The sequence below is a fragment of the Crinia signifera genome, chromosome 9 (genome assembly GCF_055691185.1).
Source record: "Crinia signifera chromosome 9, ASM5569118v1, whole genome shotgun sequence".
NCBI lineage: Eukaryota > Metazoa > Chordata > Amphibia > Anura > Myobatrachidae > Crinia > Crinia signifera.
Window position 1 is genome coordinate 146,765,869 of NC_139225.1, and position 22,900 is coordinate 146,788,768.

General features: G+C 47.8%; 2 protein-coding genes across 4 annotated transcripts; one reads left to right on the forward strand and one right to left on the reverse strand.

Moving 5' to 3' along the window:
- Window positions 1-270: 270 nt before the first annotated feature.
- LOC146036758 (histone H3-like centromeric protein A) lies at window positions 271-3,788 on the reverse strand. The gene is made up of 5 exons (XM_083160650.1): window positions 3,689-3,788; window positions 2,799-2,912; window positions 2,533-2,660; window positions 2,374-2,451; window positions 271-569 (listed from the first exon to the last, which is right to left on the reverse strand). Exons 2-5 carry the CDS (start codon window positions 2,887-2,889, stop codon window positions 435-437), a joined length of 432 nt encoding a protein of 143 aa, XP_083016776.1. The 5' UTR covers window positions 2,890-2,912; window positions 3,689-3,788; the 3' UTR covers window positions 271-434.
- An 8,338-nt stretch (window positions 3,789-12,126) lies between these two features.
- On the forward strand, window positions 12,127-22,606 carry LOC146036759 (histone H3-like centromeric protein A). 3 transcript variants are annotated; one of them, XM_083160651.1, is made up of 6 exons: window positions 12,127-12,200; window positions 18,297-18,395; window positions 19,137-19,250; window positions 19,389-19,516; window positions 19,598-19,675; window positions 22,273-22,606. In XM_083160651.1, the coding sequence occupies exons 3-6, from the start codon at window positions 19,160-19,162 to the stop codon at window positions 22,405-22,407; spliced, it is 432 nt and encodes a 143-aa protein (XP_083016777.1). In that variant the 5' UTR covers window positions 12,127-12,200; window positions 18,297-18,395; window positions 19,137-19,159; the 3' UTR covers window positions 22,408-22,606. The 3 variants fall into 3 exon arrangements, with proteins under 3 accessions (XP_083016777.1, XP_083016778.1, XP_083016779.1); XM_083160652.1 differs by lacking the exon at window positions 12,127-12,200 and adding an exon at window positions 12,257-12,288; XM_083160653.1 differs by lacking the exon at window positions 12,127-12,200 and adding an exon at window positions 12,257-12,288 and having other exon boundaries at window positions 18,297-18,377.
- The last annotated feature ends 294 nt before the right edge of the window (window positions 22,607-22,900 follow it).

Consider the following 22,900-nt stretch of genomic DNA (forward strand, 5'->3'; position numbering starts at 1 on the left):
ACACTGAACTAACCAGTGCTGAAATTAAAGTGGCAACTAGCCGTTGCTAGTGTTAACGAATTGTATGCTTTATAAGGTAACGAATATAGTGTAACAACTGCATTATCCACCGGTTTGTTATAATGCACACATTAACAGTTGATACACAAGGGAGATGCTTCATAAGATTAATGCACAATATGTTAATTACTTCTATAGACTTTCGTTTTTTTTTTAAACATTTTTATTGTCAGGTAACAAAAACAAGTAATAACTATATCAATTTGCAGAATAACAGTAAACCTCCATGTCAACGTGACGAAAACCCAGAGCTTCGATGTCCGCGCTCTGCAACAGGATTATCAGAGGTCATAAATTACCTCCTGCAACTGTGTATAAACTGGGAATAAAACACAATCGACAACAAACGTGAAACTGAAAACTTGAACATCGTGCTATCCGAGTCCGAGGTGGCACCCTCTAATTCGCCGTGCGAGCTGAATATCCTTCACGTGCAGTGTGCCCCTCTGTGCACGGGCACTGAATAGGTAAGCGTCTTCGAAAAGCCATATCAGGTAGGCCTCAGCTGCCTAAGAAAGAGAGGTTACACTGAAACCAGAGGGTTACACAGGAAAAGGGACTTCTGGCTTAAGTCAGCATGAATCGCTACTTATTCACAAAGCAGAGTGATTATCGGACTGCGTATTCAGACCGTACACAATGCGCATGCGCAAGGAAAAAATAGCGTCAGAAAACACGTATAGATCGTAAACACAATGCAGCTGGATATTGACCGTTGGTAAGCTGCTGTTTTGGGGTGAAAACCAGACTATTTCTGGATGGTCCGAAAAAACCCAGCAGGTCTGTGACATCAGCACTGGCCTCGTTCAGCCTGTGTCAGTCACAGATTAGTCTCTTCCATGTTCCGGGATTTGCGTATAGCAGGCCTGGCCAACCTGTGGCTCTCCAGATGTTGTCAAACTACAAATCCCATCATGCCTTGCCACAGTTTTTCTATAAGGGAGTGTTAAAACTGTGGCAAGGCATGCTGGGATTTGTAGTTTCACAACATCTGGAGAGCCACAGGCTGGCCTGTCCTGGCATATAGATTTGCGCGGAGATAGCAGTAATCGGGGTGTTTCCTCTTCCTGGGTGGCGGCTACCTACTTCTCAGATTAGCGATTCATAATGAATTAGGCCCTTATCCCTAATAAGATTCATAGATAAGAATAAATAGTTACAGACACAGAAATTGAAAGGCAATACATGGTCAAACAGAGCAAACAGATCTTATTTCCCCATAAATTCTGTAGGCCGCTATTAATCATTCATTCACACAGATATGCCCTCATACGTACAGCCCAATCCCAGCGGTGCCTACTTGCACTTTGTGTTGCTACTTTTTTTTACCTCCGCTTTGCGCCTTTATCTTCATTGTGTAATTTCCTCGATTGTGCGACATAAGCCCCGTACACACGGGGGGATATATCGCTGAGCGATATATCGCTCGCGATGAGCAATATATCGCTCAGTGTCCCGTTTGCATCAGCGACCAGAGATGGTCGCTGATGAAAAATAAACTGCCGGGGGAGCCCAGCAGTGGAAATCAGCTGGTCGCTGGAGCATGTTCCTGCGACCAGCGATCACTAACGGGGAGAAAACGAGTGCGCACTACTCACACTCTCCAATATGGCGTCTGTATTATTAATCCAGCAATCGCTTGTCTGTTTAAGTCTTCACAACAAACAGTGTTATCAGGAGTATTGGTTTTGAACATTCCTTTATGCCTTGAGAAAGGTCGCTGTGTAATGCGTGTCTGTCTAATGAGCTCGGAGCTGAGCTGGGAATTCTAATTATAGTGGTGTATATAGGGGTTGTCTGGTACAGTGAGACTGCACTGGGGCTGAACACGGGCATCATACCCACTGAAGTCATCAGTAAGTGGCCTGTATGGGATATACTATGTGCCTATTTGCACACAGACCCAATCCTGGGATGTCGCTCACAGCCCCCCATTGGCTGCTGGATTGCTGACATGCTGCGATGTTTACAGGGTGAAACTCGGCACCGTTCTGCAAAACATAGGCGCGCCGCTGTAAGTTTGAAGGCATTGCAGATCCCCGCTGTACTCAGGTGTGTGAAGCAGACGGCCAGCCTGCTTAAGTTTCAGCTTGTTGGCTGGTGCTTTAAACCATTCCGAATCGCAACTGATGGCTATGACGGAGATCGATCATTAGCGCTGATTCTAGTGACACGTGATGGGGTATACAGAGCAGAACACGGCCAGGATATGGGTGAGGTATACATGGCCGCATCAGATCTTAGTACAAGACATCATTCTAAGACTATCCCAAACAGAATGCAGCGAGCGGTTACGCCGCTAAGAAGCCTTACCTCCTGCAATGCCATCAGCGCTTGGCTTTGCCAGCTTAACGGCACACCGTGGGAATACTTCATGCCGATCTCTCCCACCTAAACAGAAAAAGCAGACATTACTAGCAGAGCACAGAGGAGGGGGAACTGTTAGATGCAGAACAGGCAACACCATCTCACCAGGCAGTGGAACGGTTCCTTCCTGATCAGCAGCACTATTGAATTCTGGTACTCGCGTATTTCCATCAGTGCCTGAGTACCTGGGCGGTACCGCCTCCGTATGGGTGGTGGCACTCTCTGGCTTGTGTCTGGTTTAAATTAGATAGAAGACAAAGAACAGAGTTTATCAGTCTCCAAGCGCTGGACACATTACTGGTCACCACAGCGAGCTCAGTCCCGCGCATCTCCTTTAGCTTTCGTTATTTATAAGAGACGCTTCCTCTTACCCTGAGATGTACCGGCCGAGGCTGCAGACACCCGCTGAGGATTGTTGGACTTCCTGCGGTTAACTCTGGCTTCAGACCCTTTCTTTTTCATTTTTAGCACTATGGCGCAGCACTCTGCAGAAACAAACAATTTATGGGATAGCTTGATAGAACATTTAAATATTATCTTCTAAATGCAGAGCTGATTGGGGGCAGTTTCATATGCCCTGTGGAAATGGGGGAGCATCTAATGCACACTCAATATAAAAATTATTTAAAAAAAAAATACAAATTATATATATATATATATATATATTTGTTTTTTCCAAAGTGCAGATTCTATTTTGGAAGACTTTCACGTAGCACACCACCGATTATCTGGCATTCGATGGTCCGGAACCTTAGACTGTATAAGGGAGTTAGGTTGCGGCAGATTTTCATCATAATAACGATGGAGAAATGATCTGCAGTGTATGGGAAAAGATCTACAATCTGATCTGCGAGCTCAATTAAAACATTCAGTGCAATTACAACTCACAAAATACATGTAGAAAATCTGCAAACGCCCTATTAATAAACGCAACGGGTGCGAATTAAATAAACAAAACAAGAACGCAGCCAATGGGGAAACAGACGTCCCTCGGCCAGCTGTCGCCGATTAGCAGCATCCGACAATGGTAACAGAACAGATTGGAATGGATTTGGAACAACAGGAGCGCAATCAATCAGGAGTTTAATAAGTTTGTCATATTTTGGTTCCAGAAGAGAACGTGTGCCTAACACATGTATGAACCTTCCCCCAAAGCACGGCGCTCCCTTACTCGCAGTACTGCTGCTCTCAGCTACCGGTAACACAAACAGGGGACTACGGTCATACCAGCAATGACACATCTCACAAGTAGCGGACGTACATTGGAATGCAAGCTCACGTTTCCAGGGGAATCTTCTTCTGCGCCACTGATTGGTAGATCTTTCTGGAAGGATTGCTATAATGTGAAGCACGGTCTGATCTGCGTTACAATGATTAAAAAAATAAATAAATAACATCGCAAGACAGCATCAATTGATCATAATATCTATAGAAAGCATAATGTACCCCAATGGTGCCCACACACGTTGCAATCCCTGGGCATGTTCTAAGCGATCTCACCGGATTGCTCCTCCATAGCGATAGCTCATCGCTATCACCCCGGCGATTAATATACAGCACGCTGGATAAATCTATTCAACCACCAGGGTCCCAGTGTCCATAAATTCCAAACGTGACTCACTTCATAGTTACCAGGATAGGAGAATTCAAATCAGCAAATCCTACAGTAATTTATACTGTAAGTGACTCCAGGGGGGACTAATGCAAATGTAATGCAATGCATAGGTGCTTATATGTTAGTTGGGCGCCCACTAAGTTATTTGCTTAGTGGGTTATTCTGCGTAGGAAAATCGCATCGCATCACATGGGCCATTTTAAGGGCTGTGCGATGCGATGCTCCTATGTAATTTATTCACTGCTCTCTTAGCCCCGGGGGTCGCATCTACCGCAAAATCGCATGCAATTTTAGAGGGTGTGCGATGCCATTAAATGAGCTATACAATAATATCATTGTATGATATCCAATGATGTTTTAGGCACCCCACCCCTATCCACGCCACCCCGAAGCGTGGCGAGCGGTGGCGGAACGCATCCTCCGACCTTTTCATACCCCCACTATCCACGTCGAGCCCGAATCGCGGCGAGTGGAGGCGGAATATATGTAAAGTAATCCGCGTGCGCTCGCCGCGCTTCGGGCTCGGTGACTCGCTGCGCTCGCCGACGTGGATAGTGGTGGTATGAAAAGGTCGGAGGACACGTTCCGCTGCGCTTGCCACGCTTCGGGGTGGCGTGGATAGTGGGGGTGGGTGCCTAAAACCTCATTGTATGTTATACAATGCTATTGTATACCCGAATCGCAGCGAGAGGACGCGGAATATATGTAAAGTAATCCGCGTGCGCTCGCCGCGCTTCGGGCTCGGTGACTCGCTGCGCTCGCCGACGTGGATAGTGGTGGTATGAAAAGGTCGGAGGACACGTTCCGCTGCGCTCGCCACGCTTCGGGGTGGCGTGGATAGTGGTGGGGTGCCTAAAACCTCATTGTATGTCATACAATGCTATTGTATACCTAATGTATACCTACTGTAATGGCATCGTACACCCTATAAAATCGCATGCGATTTTACAGGAGGTGCGATGCAATCACCCGGGGCTAAGAGAGCAGTGAATAAATTACATAGGAAAATCGCATCGCCCTTAAAATGGCCCATGCGATGCGATATTCCTAAATTACCGTACGTATGCTAATTGGGCGCCCAACTAACAGATTAGTACCAATGCATATAATGTTAGCGCTTATATAAATAACATTAATGCAGGTGACTGGGTGAGACATCAGCAGCACTGACTGGCAGGAATAAGTTTTACTGCATTCACACACTTTGTGGTTATGGTAGGACAATCATATACTGTATACAGTAGCAGAGTTATAGTGACACCTGGAGGCCAGAGGCGGCACTACATTAATAGTGTTTAACCAGTAAATTGAAAAGGAAGAGATCTATTTAATCTTACACTACTATTCGTTAAGAGTTAATGCACAGTATTTATAATAGGTTATTTCACCGTTACAGGTCCAGCGTCTGCATTTACTCTCATACATTACATTTTAATGAAAATTAAACAGCGAGGTGTGGATTTTAATCAGAGCCGGCTGTAGCCCAGTCTGCCCGGACCTGGGTAAGGGGAGGGGGTCACAGAGTGTGCCATTCACAAAATGAAGGATGTCCATGAGTACAACACCCTAGTTATACTTAATGCAGTGGCTGCTGCGGAACTTCTAAGATGTCACCGCCACACTTTCATATTGTGTGTGAGGAAACCCGCCCAAGTACGGGGAGAATATACAAACTCCACACAGTTAGGGCCATGGTGGGAATGGAACCCATGACCTCAGTGCTGGGCAGCGGCACTCCATGGGATTTTTCAAAATCCTTTTAATATCCCGATGTTTCGGGGTGTGAAAACCCAGTTTTCATGGTGTACATAAACCGTTTATGTACACCTTGAAAACTGGGTTTTCACCCCCCGAAACATAGGGATATTAAAAGGACTTTGAAAAATCCCATGTAGTGCCGCTGCCTGTGTATGCGCCAGCGACTTCATGATCCTCCAGAAGGCACCCGGGTAATTGCTTTCATTTCCAATGAGTGCCAGGCTGACTGGATGAAAATATATATAGTTAGTGACAAATACCCACAGTGGAGGCTGTGCCATTGGGGATGAGAGGTCCCATTACAGTTAATTATAATAAGTATTAAGTAGGATGATAGGCCCCCACACACTGCGGGGGTTATTCCCGTTCATTCTTTCTGACAAATTCCTTTAGATGGACAAAACCATGTGCACTGCAGGTGGGGCAGATGTAACATGTGCAGAGAGTTAGATTTGGGTGAGTTATTTTGTTTCTGTGCAGGGAAAATACGGACTGCTTTATTTTTACACTGCAATATAGATCTCACTTTGCAGTAAAACCCCACCCAAATCTAATTCTCTCTGCACATGTTACATCTGCCCCACCTGCAGTGCACATGGTTTTGTCCATCTAAGAAAGAATGAACCAAAATAACCCCCTGTGCTACTTCTCCGAGGGGAGAAGATGCATCCAATACCCCCGTGGTCCACCTGGCAGCTCCCCAGGAGGCTTACATGCGATTTTGGAACTTGATGTGCCATTTTTTACATTGATTTATCGCATGTATAGCAGCGGGGGCAGGAGAATAAAAAAAAAGAAAGAAAACCGTTCAGAAGAATGGGCGAGCACTGATTAGCTCTCTCAGCCAATCAGCAGCCCCCATTCTTTTCAATGTTTTTTTTTTCTTCTTTCAAACCTCCTGCTCGGAGGTCACACCTGCTGGCACGTACGTATGGCGGCACTCGGACACTATACGTTACTGGTGCTAGAAAGCACCCGCCATGAGCCCCTGACAGGTCAGATTCCAATTTCTCTTATGTTCTGCAGGTCTGACCTCCGACTCTGGTCATACACATGCGATTTGGGAACATTTCTCGGCCCAAGGTGGAATCGGGCCCAAATTGCTAATTATTTTCTATGTCATCTAGTGTTAATTTTAGCACCTTGAGTCTTTCAAACCCCCTGCAGTTCCTCTTCCCTGCCTGGGGTGTCGCATGCACCAAGTATCCAGTCACATTGCTGAGTTACATCGCCCTGTATGTATGAGGCGCACGCTCTCACAAGCAGGGCCCTCTCTCCTCATGTGCTCTTCTATCCATTCTCCCGCCAATGGTATTACATGGGATACCTACACCAGAACGGCGTTTAGGATTCCGGCGGTCATAATAGAAACCCCTACAGCTTGATAGTGGAAATGCCAACAAGGGCTCGGAAGGCACCCTAATCGTCTCCCCTACACCCCAAACCCTCCCTTCTAGTATCCAACTCCCACCCGCTGGACGCTCACTGCTAGTGCCTCCCCCTCCGGACCCTAACGTCTAGTGCAGGCATTCCCAACCACGGTCCTAAAGGCACACCAACAGTGCAGGTTTTTGTGATATCCAGGCTTCAGCACAGATGGTTTAATCAGAATCACTCAGGTACTAATTAAATCACCTGTGCTCAAGTCTGGATATCTACAAAACCTGCACTGTTGGTGTGCCTTGAGGACCGTGGTTGGGAATGCCTGGTCTAGTGCCTAACCCCTGCACCCCACCACGTAAACCTAACCTTATGTCTCGTCTCCCCCCCCACTAGTACCTAAACCTAACCACCCTCTCCCCTTCCTCAGCTGGCCACTAGCTATCCCCGCATTCTTACCGATGGGGATCCTAATGAATTTGGAGTCCTGGCACTGTGAGGGCAGTTGGGATGCCGGCATTGGTATACTGAACACCGGCATCCTGACCGCAAGGATGTTAACCCTCAACCACAACAAATCCCTCGGCTAAGTGCCATTTAATGCAGCACTGTTAGTATGCCCTGTATTAGTTCTATATGGTCTTGAAGCTTTAAATAGTTATGTACTCTGTAATTGGGCGCTGACAATCCTATGGTGCCATCTAAATGATAGTAAAATATGTTATATATAAGTTTATACAGCTACTGTAATGACCGGAAGATTGAATAAGCCATCCCTGGATAGACCTCTAATTAGGGATGGACGTCGATGTTTTTCTTCCAATGGTAGTGTTTTGGGCATTTAATGGTGCCCTTTCAATGTTTGTCGCCATCGAATGCTAATCATTTGATGGTGTTCCGATGGTGGCTTGTTTTTTCTAATTCCCACTAGCGGTGTCTGTTTCAGGGAAACTTCCTAGGTTCCTTGGTGGCTGTCTGACTCTCTGCTTCAGTCAGGAGCCGGCTTAGTCCCCCGCCCCTCTGTAGGATTGCTGATAGGCACCAGGGCCCACACTGACTCCGAGAACCAATCAGAGCACAGACTTCACTCTGCAGCAAGAGCAGTCACTCACACACAGAACACGCCACAGACACACCATCAGGAGGATTCAGAGGAGACAGTGAGGTCACAGAACTTTATACCAGCTCAGGCTTTTGCGCAGGCGCTAGTCATATAACTTATTTTCACCATCGAATATTTTTGATGCAATGGTTAGTTACCATAGCATCGAATGTTTCAATGGTGGAATCAGAGCCATCATTTGATGGTGGGCTTCCGATGTCCATCCCTACCTCTAATTATAATATCATGATCTGGATGAACTGGTGCTGCAGCCACACAATCTATACCACGGCTTGGCCTGAGATCTGACCTGAACACTGGGCTACTGCGCCCCATGATCCTCCAACCATCAGTAATGATGGGCTGTAATGAGTGACGGTAGCAGGGTGGAACCTTCTCAGGTCATTATAAAGTTACTATAAAAAGGATATCAAATAAAAAAATAACTGAAACAGTTACCGGCTAACGTCATATAAAGGCGGCATCACCCAGCCGCGGAAAGCAAATATACAGGAATAAGAATGAACAGTCCACACAGCAGCCTATCAGGGAAGGGGGGCAGTAACCTCAGGAATCAGAGCACACAGTCCACATAGCAGCCTATCAGGGAAGGGGGCGGTAACATCAAGAATAAGATCGCACAGTCCACATAGCAGCCTAACAGGGAAGGGGGGGCGGTAACATCAGGAATCAGAGCGCACAGTCCACATAGCAGCCTATCAGGGAAGGGGGCGGTAACATCAGGAATCAGAGCGCACAGTCCACATAGCAGCCTATCAGGGAAGGGGGGCGGTAACATCAGGAATAAGATCGCGCAGTCCACATAGCAGCCTATCAGGGAAGGGGGGGCGGTAACATCAGGAATCAGAGCGCACAGTCCACATAGCAGCCCATCAGGGAAGGGGGGGCGGTAACATCAGGAATCAGAGCGCACAGTCCACATAGCAGCCTATCAGGGAAGGGGGGCGGTAACATCAGGAATAAGATCGCGCAGTCCACATAGCAGCCTATCAGGGAAGGGGGGGCGGTAACATCAGGAATCAGCACAGTCCACATTGCAACCTATCAGGGAAGGGGGGCAGTAACATCAGGAATCAGAGCACACAGTCCACATAGCAGCCTATCAGGGAAGGGGGCGGTAACATCAGGAATAAGATCGCGCAGTCCACATAGCAGCCTATCAGGGAAGGGGGGGTGGTAACATCAGGAATCAGAGCGCACAGTCCACATAGCAGCCTATCAGGGAAGGGGGGCGGTAACATCAGGAATAAGATCGCGCAGTCCACATAGCAGCCTATCAGGGAAGGGGGGGCGGTAACATCAGGAATCAGAGCGCACAGTCCACATTGCAACCTATCAGGGAAGAGGGGCGGTAACCTAAGGAAACAGAGAGGGACAGCAAGATAAAAGTGATATGTCTTGTACCAAAAGAATAGGGTATCAGTGTGTATGTGACCGGGAAAAGAGGGGTCATGTGCTTAGCTTTGGGGAGAGATAAAGTGAAGATAATGGGGTTTATTTCATAAGCCTTGGGGCCTCATTCAGATCAATTCGGACGCAGTACCGATGTTGCGCGTCTGCGCAGGCGGGTATCTGCGCATGTGCAGGCGTATGGTGCGTGCACCCACGGCGACCTTTCGGGTTGCCGGGTGCACGCACCCATGCCGGCGTGGGGGGGCGGAGATGGGCGGGGGGCGCCGGGCTGCCCCATTACCATATGGGAACGCCCAGCGTTCCATGGGCGTTCCCATGAGAACGCTGGGTGTTAGGGGAGGGTAGCTGACATCACCGGATGTCAGCTGCCCGCCCATATCCACGCCAGCATGCACGCAAATGTAAGTAACTGAAAAGTCACTTATATATGCGTGCACGCTAAACATCATTCGATGGTCGGTGACCATCAAAAGATGTGGGCGGTTACCCGAGCAATGCGATATGCAAAACATCCATTCGCAGCTGTTCGGGCGAAGCCGCACTTTGAGGGGGCGGCAGGGGGGGGGGTCATTTGCCGGGCGGGGTTAGGTGGACTCGCAAGGCTGCGAATTCGCAGCCTTGCGAATCAACCTGAATAACCCCCTAGGTGAGAGATAAAGTACCAGCCAAACAGATCCTGTCATTTTTCAGCCTGTAACATGACAGGAGCTGACTGGGTGGGACTTTATCTCCCTCCAAAGTACACAGAGCCCCATAGGGGGTCATTCAATCGCACGATAAAGTGCAGTGCTAGTGAAGCAGCATTTAAACCCTAGCAATGCCAGCCCAACTCGCCCCATCTGCCCAGACGATACTTCCCCGTTTTACCCCAAAAGCTTTCACTCCGTCCGTCTCCTACTAGCGCTATTTGCCTGGCGGCGGGAAGTGCTGATGACTTTGAAAAGACTTGCCGGACGCTGATTGGCTGAATTCAGCCAATCAGCATCCGGCAAGTCTTTTCAAAATCTGCTTCCGGCCAACCACATACTATGAGGCCCTGTGAGGTCCAGGGACAGCCAGCGGAGCTCCAGTGACAGGCAGCGGGGTTCCGTGGACTGGTGTAGCCGCTGTAGCGGCAGCTTACTTTCACTCCGTCCGTCTCCTACTAGCGCTATGTGCCGGGCGGGAAGCTGATTTTGAAAAGACTTGCCGGACACTGATTGGCTGAATTCAGCCAATCAGCGTCCGGCAAGACTTTTCAAAGTCATCAGTGCTAGCGCTAGTAGGAGACGGACGGAGTGAAAGTAGGCTGCCGCTACAGCGGCTGCACCAGTCTCCAGAACCCCGCTGCCTGTCACTGGAGCTCCGCTGGCTGTCCCCGGACCTCACAGTGCCACCCCCCCCTCCAGCGCCTGGTGCACATGATCCCCCAGCCCCCCCCCCCCCTAGTTACAGCCCTGGGTTGGGGGTTGCATGCGCACAGTGTTGCTGCATTCAACAGCATCGCTGCGAGCGGGCCGCCCTGCCGGGAGGGAGAAGAACCTTAAACTGGATGGATAGTTTCTTCTGCGCATGCGTGCACATCCTAGCCAGTCCCGTTGCTCTGCGCATGAGCGGCAAATTAATAGCAGGAACCATCAATGGTGGGAATGTTTTATAACCATCAATGGTACCTGCTTTAAAAGCCAATGATGGCAACTATCTATGAGGGATGTGCCGATGTCCAACCCTAATTATAATCGGTTTACCCAGGTGTCCCCCTGCCCAAATAAGAGGCAGCAATGTGATATACATTACACACCCCTTAATGAGCAGAGATGCAACAGCCTTTGAACAAAAGACTTAGGAAATCGCCCATAGCAACCAACCAATCATCTTCTGGCTAGCATTTACGAATTGCATTCTATAAAATGAGGTAGACGCTGATTGTTTGCTACAAGCAACGTCCCCACCCTTTTAAAACCCAGACACAGCATGGAGTCCTGGACTCTGCCTAGCGTCATATACGCAATGTCCCTATAACTGCGGCGTTATGCCGGAACCCGCTACCTGTGCTCACCCACCAGAGCAGTCACGCGCCGATAACGGTGATGAAGCAACAGCAACCCCACCCTCCAGCCACCACTCACCGCGTGTCCGGCGCCGCTGACTTCCGCGCTGAATATAAAGATCCGCCCACAACCACCACTCACCGCGTGCCCGGCGCCGTTGACTTCCGCGCTGAATATAAAGATCCGCCCCCAACACGCTCTGCCCGAGCTGTCCGTCATCGGAGCGGAGCGGGGCGGGGCCCGCAGGCAACCAATGGGAGAGGCGCTGCTTTTTTCCTCTTCATGAACTGTTCAACAGTTCATGAAGAGGAAAAAAGCAGCGCCTCTCCCATTGGTTGCCTGCGGGCCCCGCCCCGCCCCGCTCCGCTCCGCTCCGATGACGGACAGCTCGGGCAGAGCGTGTTGTGGGCGGATCTTTATATTCAGCGCGGAAGTCAACGGCGCCGGGCACGTGGTGAGTGGTGGCTGGAGGGAGGGTCTGCAGTGCTGCTGCTGCTGCATCACCGTTATCGGCGCGTGACTGCTGTGGTGGGTGAGCACAGGTAGCGGGTTCCGGCATAACGCCGCAGTTATAGGGACATTGCGTGTAGTATGACGCTAGGCAGGGTCCAGGACTCCATGCTGTGTCTGGGTTTTAAAAGGGTGGGGACGTTGCTTGTAGCAAACAATCAGCGTCTACCTCATTTTATAGAATGCAATTCGTAAATGCTAGCCAGAAGATGATTGGTTGGTTGCTATGGGCGATTTCCTAAGTCTTTTGTTGAAAGGCTGTTGCATCTCTGCTCATTAAGGGGTGTGTAGTGTATATCACATCGCTGCCTCTTATTTGGACAGGGGAGCACCTGGGTAAACCGATTATAATTAGGGCTGGACATCGGCACATCCCTCATAGATGGTTGCCATCATTGGCTTTTAAAGCAGGTACCATTGATGGTTAGAAAACATTCTATCACCCACCATCAATGGTTCCTGCTATTGATTTGCCGCTCATGCGCAGAGCAACGGGACTGGCCAGGATGTGCACGCATGCGCAGAAGAAACGTTTTAACTATCCATCCAGTTTAAGGTTCTTCTGCGCATGCACGCACCTCCCGGCAGGGCGGCCCACTCGCAGTGATGCTGCTGAATGCAGCAACACTGTGCACCCAGTGCGCCCCCCCCCCCCCCCAACCTTACCATCGCAAGCCATCCATCGATGGTATAAAACTATTCAACCCTCCACTATTGATGCCCAAAACATCGAGCACTAGGTCCCAACCGTCAATGTTTTGGGAACATCGAAAGTCGATGGCCATCCCTTTATAATATAGCACACACGTATACTGCAGCACAGTGCGGAGAGTGTGTCAGTCATTCACCCCAATCCCTGCGCCAGTGGCACTTATGCTCTTTGGGGGGAATTCAGTTGATGCAGAACGGATTTGCCCCGGCTGAACTGTACTGCAGTGGGATCTCGCCCAAGTATTTGCTACCCCATAGGGTAGGAGGCGCTTTGGGGTAAAACGGGGAAGTATCGTCTGGGCAGAAGGGGCAAGTTGGGCTGGCATTGCTAGGGTTTAAATGCCGCCGCACTAGCACTGCACTTTTTGGGCGATTGAATGACCCCCTATGGGGGTCTATGTACTTTGGAGGGAGATAAAGTCCCATCCAGTCAGCTCCTGTCATGTTACAGGCTGAAAAATGACAGGATCTGTTTGGCTGGTACTTTATCTCTCACCAAGGCTTATGAAATAAACCCCATTATCTTCACTTTATCTCTCCCCAAAGCTAAGCACAAGACCCCTCTTTTCCCAGTCACATACACACTGATACCCTATTGTTCGATTCTTTTGGTAGAAGACCTATCACTGTTTATCTTGCTGTCCCTCTCTGTTTCCTTATGTTACCTCCCCTCTTCCCTGATAGGCTGCAATGTGGACTGTGCGCTCTGATTCCTGATGTTACCACCCCCATTCCCTGATAGGCTGCAATGTGGACTGTGCGCACTGCGTTCTTATTCCTGTATATTTGCATTCCGCGGCTGGGTGATGCCGCCTTTATATGACATTAGCCGGTAACTGTTTCAGGGTTTTTTTTTTTTCATTTTATATCCTTATTATAGTAACTTTATAATGACCTGAGAAGGTTCCACCCTGCTACCGTCACTTATTACAGCCCATCATTACTGATGGTTGGAGGATCATGGGGCGCAGTAGCCCAGTGTTCAGGTCAGATCTCAGGCCAAGCCGTGGTATAGATTGTGTGGCTGCAGCACCAGTTCATCCAGATCATGATATTACAATTAGAGGTAGGGATGGACATCGGAAGCCCACCATCAAATGATGGCTGGGATTCCACCATTGAAACTTTCGATGCGATGGTAACTAACCATTGCATCAAAAATATTCGATGGTGAAAATAAGTTATATGACTAGCGCATGCGCAAAAGCCTGAGCTGGTATAAAGTTCTGTGACCTCACTGTCTCCTCTGAATCCTCCTGATGGTGTGCCTGTGGTGTGTTCTGTGTGTGAGTGACTGCTCTTGCTGCAGGGTGAAGTCTGTGCTCTGATTGGTTCTCAGAGTCAGTGTGGGCCCTGGTGCCTATCAGCAATCCTACAGAGGGGCGGGGGACTAAGCCGGCTCCTGACTGAAGCAGAGAGTCAGACAGCCACCAAGGAACCTAGGAAGTTTCCCTGAAACAGACACCGCTAGTGGGAATTAGAAAAAACAAGCCACCATCGGAACACCATCAAATGATTAGCATTCGATGGTGACAAACATTGAAAGGGCACCATTAAATGCCCAAAACACTACCATTGGAAGAAAAACATTGATGTTTCTGAAATATAGACCATCGACGTCCATCCCTAATTAGAGGTCTATCCAGGGATGACTTATTCAATCTTCCGGTCATTACAGTAGCTGTATAAACTTATATATAACATATTTTACTATCATTTAGATGGCACCATAGGATTGTCAGAGTACATAACTATTTAAAGCTTCAAGACCATATAGAACTAATACAGGGCATACTAACAGTGCTGCATTAAATGGCACTTAGCCGAGGGATTTGTTGTGGTTGAGGGTTAACATCCTTGCGGTCAGGATGCTGGTGTTCAGTATAGCAATGCCGGCATCCCAACTGCCCTCACAGTGCCAGGACTCCAAATTCATTAGGATCCCAATCGGTAAGAATGCGGGGATAGCTAGTGGCCAGCTGAGGAAGGGGAGTGGGTGGTTAGGTTTAGGTACTAGTGGGGGGGGGACATGAGGTTAGGCACTAGACGTTAGGGTCCGGAGGGGGAGGCACTAGCAGTGAGCGTCCAGGGGGTGGGAGTTGGATACTAGAAGGGAGGGTTTGGGGGGTAGGGGAGAGGATTAGGGTGCCTTCCGAGCCCTTGTTGGCATTTCCACTATCGAGCTGTAGGGGTTTCTATTATGACCGCCGGAATCCTAAACGCCGTTCTGGTGTAGGTATCCCATGTAATGCCATTGGCGGGAGAATGGATAGAAGAGCACATGAGGAGAGAGGGCCCTGCTTGTGAGAGCGTTCGCCTCATACATATGATGTGACTGGATACTTGGTGCATGCTACACCCCAGGCAGGGAAGAGGAACTGCAGGGGTTTTGAAAGACTCAAGGTGCTAAAATGAACACTAGATGACATAGAAAATAATTAGCAATTTGGGCCCGATTCCGCCTTAGGCCCGAGAAATGTTCACAAATCGCATGTGTATGACCAGAGTCGGAGATCAGACCTTCAGAACATAAGATAAATTGGAATCTGACCTGTCAGGGGCTCATGGCGGGTGCTTTCTAGCACCAGTATGTATAGTGTCCAAGTGCCGCCATACGTACGTGCCAGCAGGTGTGACCTCCGAGCAGGAGGTTTGAAAGAAGAAAAAAAAAACATTGAAATGAATGGGGGCTGCTGATTGGCTGAGATCTAATCAGTGCTTGCCCATTCTTCTGAATGTTTTTCTCTCTCTTTTTTTTAAATTCTCCTGCCCCCCCGCTATAAATGCGATAAATCACATGTAAAAAATGGCACATCAAGTTCCAAAATCGCATGTGAGCCTCCTGGGGAGCTGCCAGGTGGACCACGGGGGTATTGGATGCATCTTCTCCCCTCGGAGAAGTAGCACAGGGGGTTATTTTGGTTCAATCTTTCTTAGATGGACAAAACCATGTGCACTGCAGGTGGGGCAGATGTAACATGTGCAGAGAGAATTAGATTTGGGTGGGGTTTTACTGCAAAGTGAGATCTATATTGCAGTGTAAAAATAAAGCAGTCCATATTTTCCCTGCACAGAAACAAAATAACTCACCCAAATCTAACTCTCTCTGCACATGTTACATCTGCCCCACCTGCAGTGCACATGGTTTTGTCCATCTAAGAAGGAATTTGTCAGAAAGAATGAATGGGAATAACGCCCGCAGTGTGTGGGGGCCTATCATCCTACTTAATACTTATTATAATTAACTGTAATGGGACCTCTCATCCCCAATGGCACAGCCTCCACTGTGGGTATTTGTCACTAACTATATATATTTTCATCCAGTCAGCCTGGCACTCATTGGAAATTAAAGTAATTACCCGGGTACCTTCTGGAGGATCCTGTAGTCGCTGGCGCATACACAGGCAGCGGCACTACATGGGATTTTTCAAAGTCCTTTTAATATCCCTATGTTTTGGGGTGTGAAAACCCAGTTTTCAAGGTGTACATAAACGGTTTATGTACACCATGAAAACGGGGTTTTCACACCCCGAAACATCGGGATATTAAAAGGACTTCGAAAAATCCCATGGAGTGCCGCTGCCCAGCATTGAGGTCATCTGTTCCATTCCCACCATGGCCCTAACTGTGTGGAGTTTGTATATTCTCCCCGTACTTGGGTGGATTTCCTCACACACAATATGAAAGTGTGGCGGTGACATCTTAGAAGTTCCGCAGCAGCCACTGCATAAAGTATAACTAGGGTGTTGTACTCATGGACATCCTTCATTTTGTGAATGGCACACTCTGTGACCCCCTCCCCTTACCCAGGTCCGGGCAGACTAGGCTACAGCCGGCTCTGATTAAAATCCACACCTCGCTTTTTAATTTTCACTAAAATGTAATGTATGAGTGTAAATGCAGACGCTGGCCCTGTAACGGTGAAATTACCTATTATAAATACTGTGCATTAACTCTTAACGAATAGTAGTGTAAGATTAAATAGATCTCTTCCTTTTCAATTTACTGGTTAAACACTATTAATGTAGTGCCGCCTCTGGCCTCCAGGTGTCACTATAACCCTGCTACTGTATATACAGTATATGATTGTCCTACCATAACCACAAAGTGGGTGAATGCAGTATAACCTATTCCTGCCAGTCAGTGCCAGTCACCTGCATTAATGTTATTTATATAAGCGCTAACATTATATGCATTGGTACTAATCTGTTAGTTGGGCGCCCAATTAGTATACGTACGGTAATTTAGGAATATCGCATCGCATGGGCCATTTTAAGGGCGATGCGTTTTTCCTATGTAATTTATTCACTGCTCTCTGAGCCCCAGTTGATCGCATCGCACCTCCTGTAAAATCGCATGCGATTTTATAGGGTGTACGATGCCATTACAGTAGGTATACATTAGGTATACAATAGCATTGTATGACATACAACGAGGTTTTAGGCACCCACCCCCACTATCCACGCCACCCCGAAGCGTGGCGAGCGTTGCGGAACGTGTCCTCCGACCTATTCATACCACCACTATCCACGTCGGCGAGCGCAGCGAGTCACCGAGCCCGAAGCGCGGCGAGCGCACGCGGATTACTTTACATATATTCCGCGTCCACTCGCCGCGATTCGGGCTCGACGTGGATAGTGGGGGTATGAAAAGGTCGGAGGATGCGTTCCGCCACCGCTCGCCACGCTTCGGGGTGACGTGGATAGTGGTGGGGTGCCTAAAACATCATTGTATATCATACAATGATATTATTGTAAAGCTCATTTAATGGCATCGCACACCCTATAAAATTGCATACGATTTTGCGGTAGATGCGATCCCCCGGGGCTAATAGAGCAGTGAATAAATTACATAGGACCATCGCATCACACAGCCCTTAAAATGGCCGATGCGATGCGATTTTCCTACGCAGAATAACCCACTAAGCAAATAGCTTAGTGGGCGCCCAACTAACATATAAGCACCTATGCATTGCATTACATTTGCATTAGTCCCCCCTGTAGTCACTTACAGTATAAATTACTGTAGGATTCGCTGATTTGAATTCTCCTATCCTGGTAACTATGAAGTGAGTCACGTTTGGAATTTATGGACACTGGGACCCTGGTGGTTGAATAGATTTATCCAGCGTGCTGTATATTAATCGCCGGGGTGATAGCGATGAGCTGTCGCTATGGAGGAGCAATCCGGGGAGATCGCTTAGAACATGCCCAGGGATTGCAACGTGTGTGGGCACCATTGGGGTACATTTTGCTTTCTATAGATTTTATGATCAATTGATGCTGTTTTGCGGTGTTATTTATTTATTTTTTTAATCATTGTAACGCAGATCAGACCGTGCTTCACATTATAGCAATCCTTCCAGAAAGAAATACCAATCAGTGACGCAGAAGAAGATTCCCCTGGAAACGTGAGCTTGCATTCCAATGTATGTCCGCTACTTGTGAGATGTGTCATTGCTGGTATGACCGTAGTCCCCTGTTTGTGTTACCGGTAGCTGAGAGCAGCAGTACTGCGAGTAAGGGAGCGCCGTGCTTTGGGGGAAGGTTCATACATGTGTTAGGCACACGTTCTCTTCTGGAACCAAAATATGACAAACTTATTAAACTCCTGATTGATTGCGCTCCTGTTGTTCCAAATCCATTCCAATCTGTTCTGTTACCATTGTCGGATGCTGCTAACGGACGTCTGTTTCCCCATTGGCTGCGTTCTTGTTTTGTTTATTTAATTCGCACCCGTTGCGTTTATTAATAGGGCGTTTGCAGATTTTCTACATTTATTTTGTGAGTTGTAATTGCACTGAATGTTTTAATTGAGCTCGCAGATCAGATTGTAGATCTTTTCCCATACACTGCAGATCATTTCTCCATCGTTATTATGATGAAAATCTGCCGCAAGCTAACTCCCTTATACAGTCTAAGGTTCCGGACCATCGAATGCCAGATAATCGGTGGTGTGCTACGTGAAAGTCTTCCAAAATAGAATCTGCACTTTGGAAAAAAATATATATATATATTTATATATAGAATTTTTTTTTTTTAGAATTTTTATATTGAGTGTGCATTAGATGCTCCCAGGGCATATGAAACTGCCCCCAATCAGCTCTGCATTTAGAAGATAATATTTAAATGTTCTATCAAGCTATCCCATAAATTGTTTGTTTCTGCAGAGTGCTGCGCCATAGTCCTAAAAATGAAAAAGAAAGGGTCTGAAGCCAGTGTTAACCGCAGGAAGTCCAACAATCCTCAGCGGGTGTCTGCAGCCTCGGCCGGTACATCTCAGGGTAAGAGGAAGCGTCTCTTATAAATAACGAAAGCTGAAGGAGATGCGCGGGACTGAGCTCGCTGTGGTGACCAGTAATGTGTCCAGCGCTTGGAGACTGATAAACTCTGTTCTTTGTCTTCTATCTAATTTAAACCAGACACGAGCCAGAGAGTGCCACCACCCATACGGAGGCGGTACCGCCCAGGTACTCAGGCACTGCTGGAAATACGCGAGTACCAGAATTCAGTGGTGCTGCTGATCAGGAAGGAACCGTTCCACTGCCTGGTGAGATGGTGTTGCCTGTTCTGCATCTAACAGTTCCCCCTCCTCTGTGCTCTGCTAGTAATGTCTGCTTTTTCTGTTTAGGTGGGAGAGATCGGCATGAAGTATTCCCACGGTGTGCCGTTAAGCTGGCAAAGCCAAGCGCTGATGGCATTGCAGGAGGTAAGGCTTCTTAGCGGCGTAACCGCTCGCTGCATTCTGTTTGGGATAGTCTGAGAATGATGTCTTGTACTAAGATCTGATGCGGCCATGTATACCTCACCCATATCCTGGCCGTGTTCTGCTCTGTATACCCCATCACGTGTCACTAGAATCAGCGCTAATGATCGATCTCCATCGGTTGCGATTCGGAATGGTTTAAAGCACCAGCCAACAAGCTGAAACTTAAGCAGGCTGGCCGTCTGCTTCACACACCTGAGTACAGTGGGGATCTGCAATGCCTTCAAACTTACAGCGGCGCGCCCATGTTTTGAAGAGCGGTGCCGAGTTTCACCCTCTAAACATTGCAGCATGTCAGCAATCCTGCAGCCAATGGGGGGGCTGTGAGCGACATCCCAGGATTGGGTCTGTGTGCAAATAGGCACATAGTATATCCCATACAGGCCACTTACTGATGACTTCAGTGGGCATGATGCCCGTGTTCAGCCCCAGTGCAGTCTCACTGTACCAGACAACCCCTATATACACCACTATAATTAGAATTCCCAGCTCAGCTCCGAGCTCATTAGACAGACACGCATTACACAGCGACCTTTCTCAAGGCATAAAGGAATGTTCAAAACCAATACTCCTGATAACACTGTTTGTTGTGAAGACTTAAACAGACGAGCGATTGCTGGATTAATAATACAGACGCCATATTGGAGAGTGTGAGTAGTGCGCACACCCACAGATACGCGTGATACTCTGATGTTCGGAGATCGTCCCTCTATTGTGAGATTTCTCGCAGTTCCCTGCTGCAAACTGGGAGCGGGATAAGGGGGGCAGGATAGGCAGGTTCCGGAAACGGGGGGCGGTTTCTGAGAGCTCCCAGGTCTGGATCTTCCAGCACAGATTTCCTGGCCTCTTCTACAGAACAGCTTGGGCCAATATGACCAGCCTCGGGTTCCGTCAGATTGACCATGTTTTTGTGCAGTGATCCGTTGCAGCAGTGGATCACAGAAGTGGGCAGGAGGTGTTTATTGACACAAGGGGTGAGATTTAATAGGATGAGAGCTTCAGAAAGTGAGAGATTTGGTAAGAAATCTCCAGTTTTTTTAAAGCGGCAATCATTTACACTGCAGAACCAGTTGGATTTTGCAGTGTAAATGATTGGCGCTTTAAAAAAGAAAATGGAGATTTCTTACCAAATCTCTCACTATCTGAAGCTCTCACCCTTTTAAATTTCACCCAAGATACCTCCTACAGCACTACAATTAGTATTCTCTAAGGCTGTGTACACACGGGGGCGATTTTGTCTATTATCGCGGGAAATATGGTCGCTGAGCGACCATATTGCCCGCGATGGGAGTGTGCACCGGCGATATATATCGCCAGGTGCGCGCTCCCGTTTTCTCCCCCGTAGTGATCGCTGGTCGCAGGAACATGCTCCTGCGACCAGCTGATCTCCACTGCCGGGCTCTCCCGGCAGTTTATTTTTCATCAGCGACCATCTCTGGTCGCTGATGCAAACGGGACACTGAGCGATATATCCCCCCGTGTGTACGGGGCTTATGACGCACAATCGAGGAAATTACACAATGAAGATAAAGGCGCAAAGCGGAGGTAAAAAAAAGTAGCAACACAAAGTGCAAGTAGGCACCGCTGGGATTGGGCTGTACGTATGAGGGCATATCTGTGTGAATGAATGATTACCATATATACTCGAGTATAAGCCTACTTTTTCAGAACATTTTTGATGCTGAAAAATCCCCCCTCGGCTTATACTCGAGTGAGGGTCCCACTTGAGTCAATACATTTTCCCAGTTTTTTGTTGTAAAATTAGGTGCCTCGGCTTATATTCGGGTCGACTTATACTCGAGTATATACGGTAATAGCGGCCTACAGAATTTATGGGGAAATAAGATCTGTTTGCTCTGTTTGACCATGTATTGCCTTTCAGTTTCTGTGTCTGTAACTATTTATTCTTATCTATGAATCTTATTAGGGATAAGGGCCTAATTCATTATAAATCGCTAATCTGAGAAGTAGGTAGCCGCCACCCAGGAAGAGGAAACACCCCGATTACTTCTATCCCCCCGCAAATCTATACGCCAGGACAGGCCAGCCGGTGGCTCTCCAGATGTTGTGAAACTACAAATCCCAGCATGCCTTGCCACAGTTTTAACACTCCCTTATAGAAAAACTGTGGCAAGGCATGATGGGATTTGTAGTTTGACAACATCTGGAGAGCCACAGGTTGGCCAGGCCTGCTATACGCAAATCCCGGAACATGGAAGAGACTAATCTGTGACTGACACAGGCTGAACGAGGCCAGTGCTGATGTCACAGATCTGCGGGGTTTTTTCTGACCCCATCCAGAAATAGTCTGGTTTTCACCCCAAAACAGCAGCTTACCGACGGTCAATATCCAGCTGCATTGTGTTTACGATCTATACGTGTTTTCTGACGCTATTTTTCCCTTGCGCATTGTGTACGGTCTGAATACGCAGTCCGATAATCACTCTGCTTTGTGAATAAGTAGCGATTCATGCTGACTTAAGCCCGAAGTCCCTTTTCCTGTGCAACCCTCTGGTTTCAGTGTAACCTCTCTTTCTTAGGCAGCTGAGGCCTACCTGATATGGCTTTTCGAAGACGCTTACCTATTCAGTGCCCGTGCACAGAGGGGCACACTGCACGTGAATGATATTCAGCTCGCACGGCGAATTAGAGGGTGCCACCTCGGACGCGGATAGCACGATGTTGAAGTTTTCAGTTTCACGTTTGTTGTCGATGGTGTTTTATTCCCAGTTTATACACCGTCGCAGGAGGTAATTTATGACCTCTGATAATCCTGTTGCAGAGCGCGGACATCGAAGCTCTGGGTTTTTGTCACGTTGACATGGAGGTTTACTGTTATTCTGCAAGTTGATATGGTTATTACTTGTTTTTGTAACCTGACAATAAAAATGTTAAAAAAAAAACGAAAGTTTATAGAAGTAATTAACATATTGTGCATTAATCTTATGAAGCATCTCCCTTGTGTATCAACTGTTAATGTGTGCACTATAACAAACCGGTGGATAATGCAGTTGTTACACTATATTCGTTACCTTATAAAGCATACAATTCGTTACCACTAGCAACGGCTGGTTGCCACTTTAATTTCAGCACTGGTTAGTTCAGTGTGTGTAAGCTCTTTCGGTACTCTTTACCTAGAAGGGCGCCCATCGCGGTGATCGCGGGCAG

Excerpts from the sequence above, each read along its gene's own strand:
- LOC146036758 (XM_083160650.1), bottom strand. The coding sequence starts at position 2,889 with ATGAAAAAGAAAGGGTCTGAAGCCAGAGTTAACCGCAGGAAGTCCAAC. Across the intron at positions 2,661-2,798 it reads CTCGGCCGGTACATCTCAGG|ACACAAGCCAGAGAGTGCCA; the intron begins GTAAGAGGAAGC and ends AATTTAAACCAG. Across the intron at positions 2,452-2,532 it reads AGGAACCGTTCCACTGCCTG|GTGGGAGAGATCGGCATGAA; the intron begins GTGAGATGGTGT and ends TTTTCTGTTTAG.
- LOC146036759 (XM_083160651.1), top strand. The coding sequence starts at position 19,160 with ATGAAAAAGAAAGGGTCTGAAGCCAGTGTTAACCGCAGGAAGTCCAAC. Across the intron at positions 19,251-19,388 it reads CTCGGCCGGTACATCTCAGG|ACACGAGCCAGAGAGTGCCA; the intron begins GTAAGAGGAAGC and ends AATTTAAACCAG. Across the intron at positions 19,517-19,597 it reads AGGAACCGTTCCACTGCCTG|GTGGGAGAGATCGGCATGAA; the intron begins GTGAGATGGTGT and ends TTTTCTGTTTAG.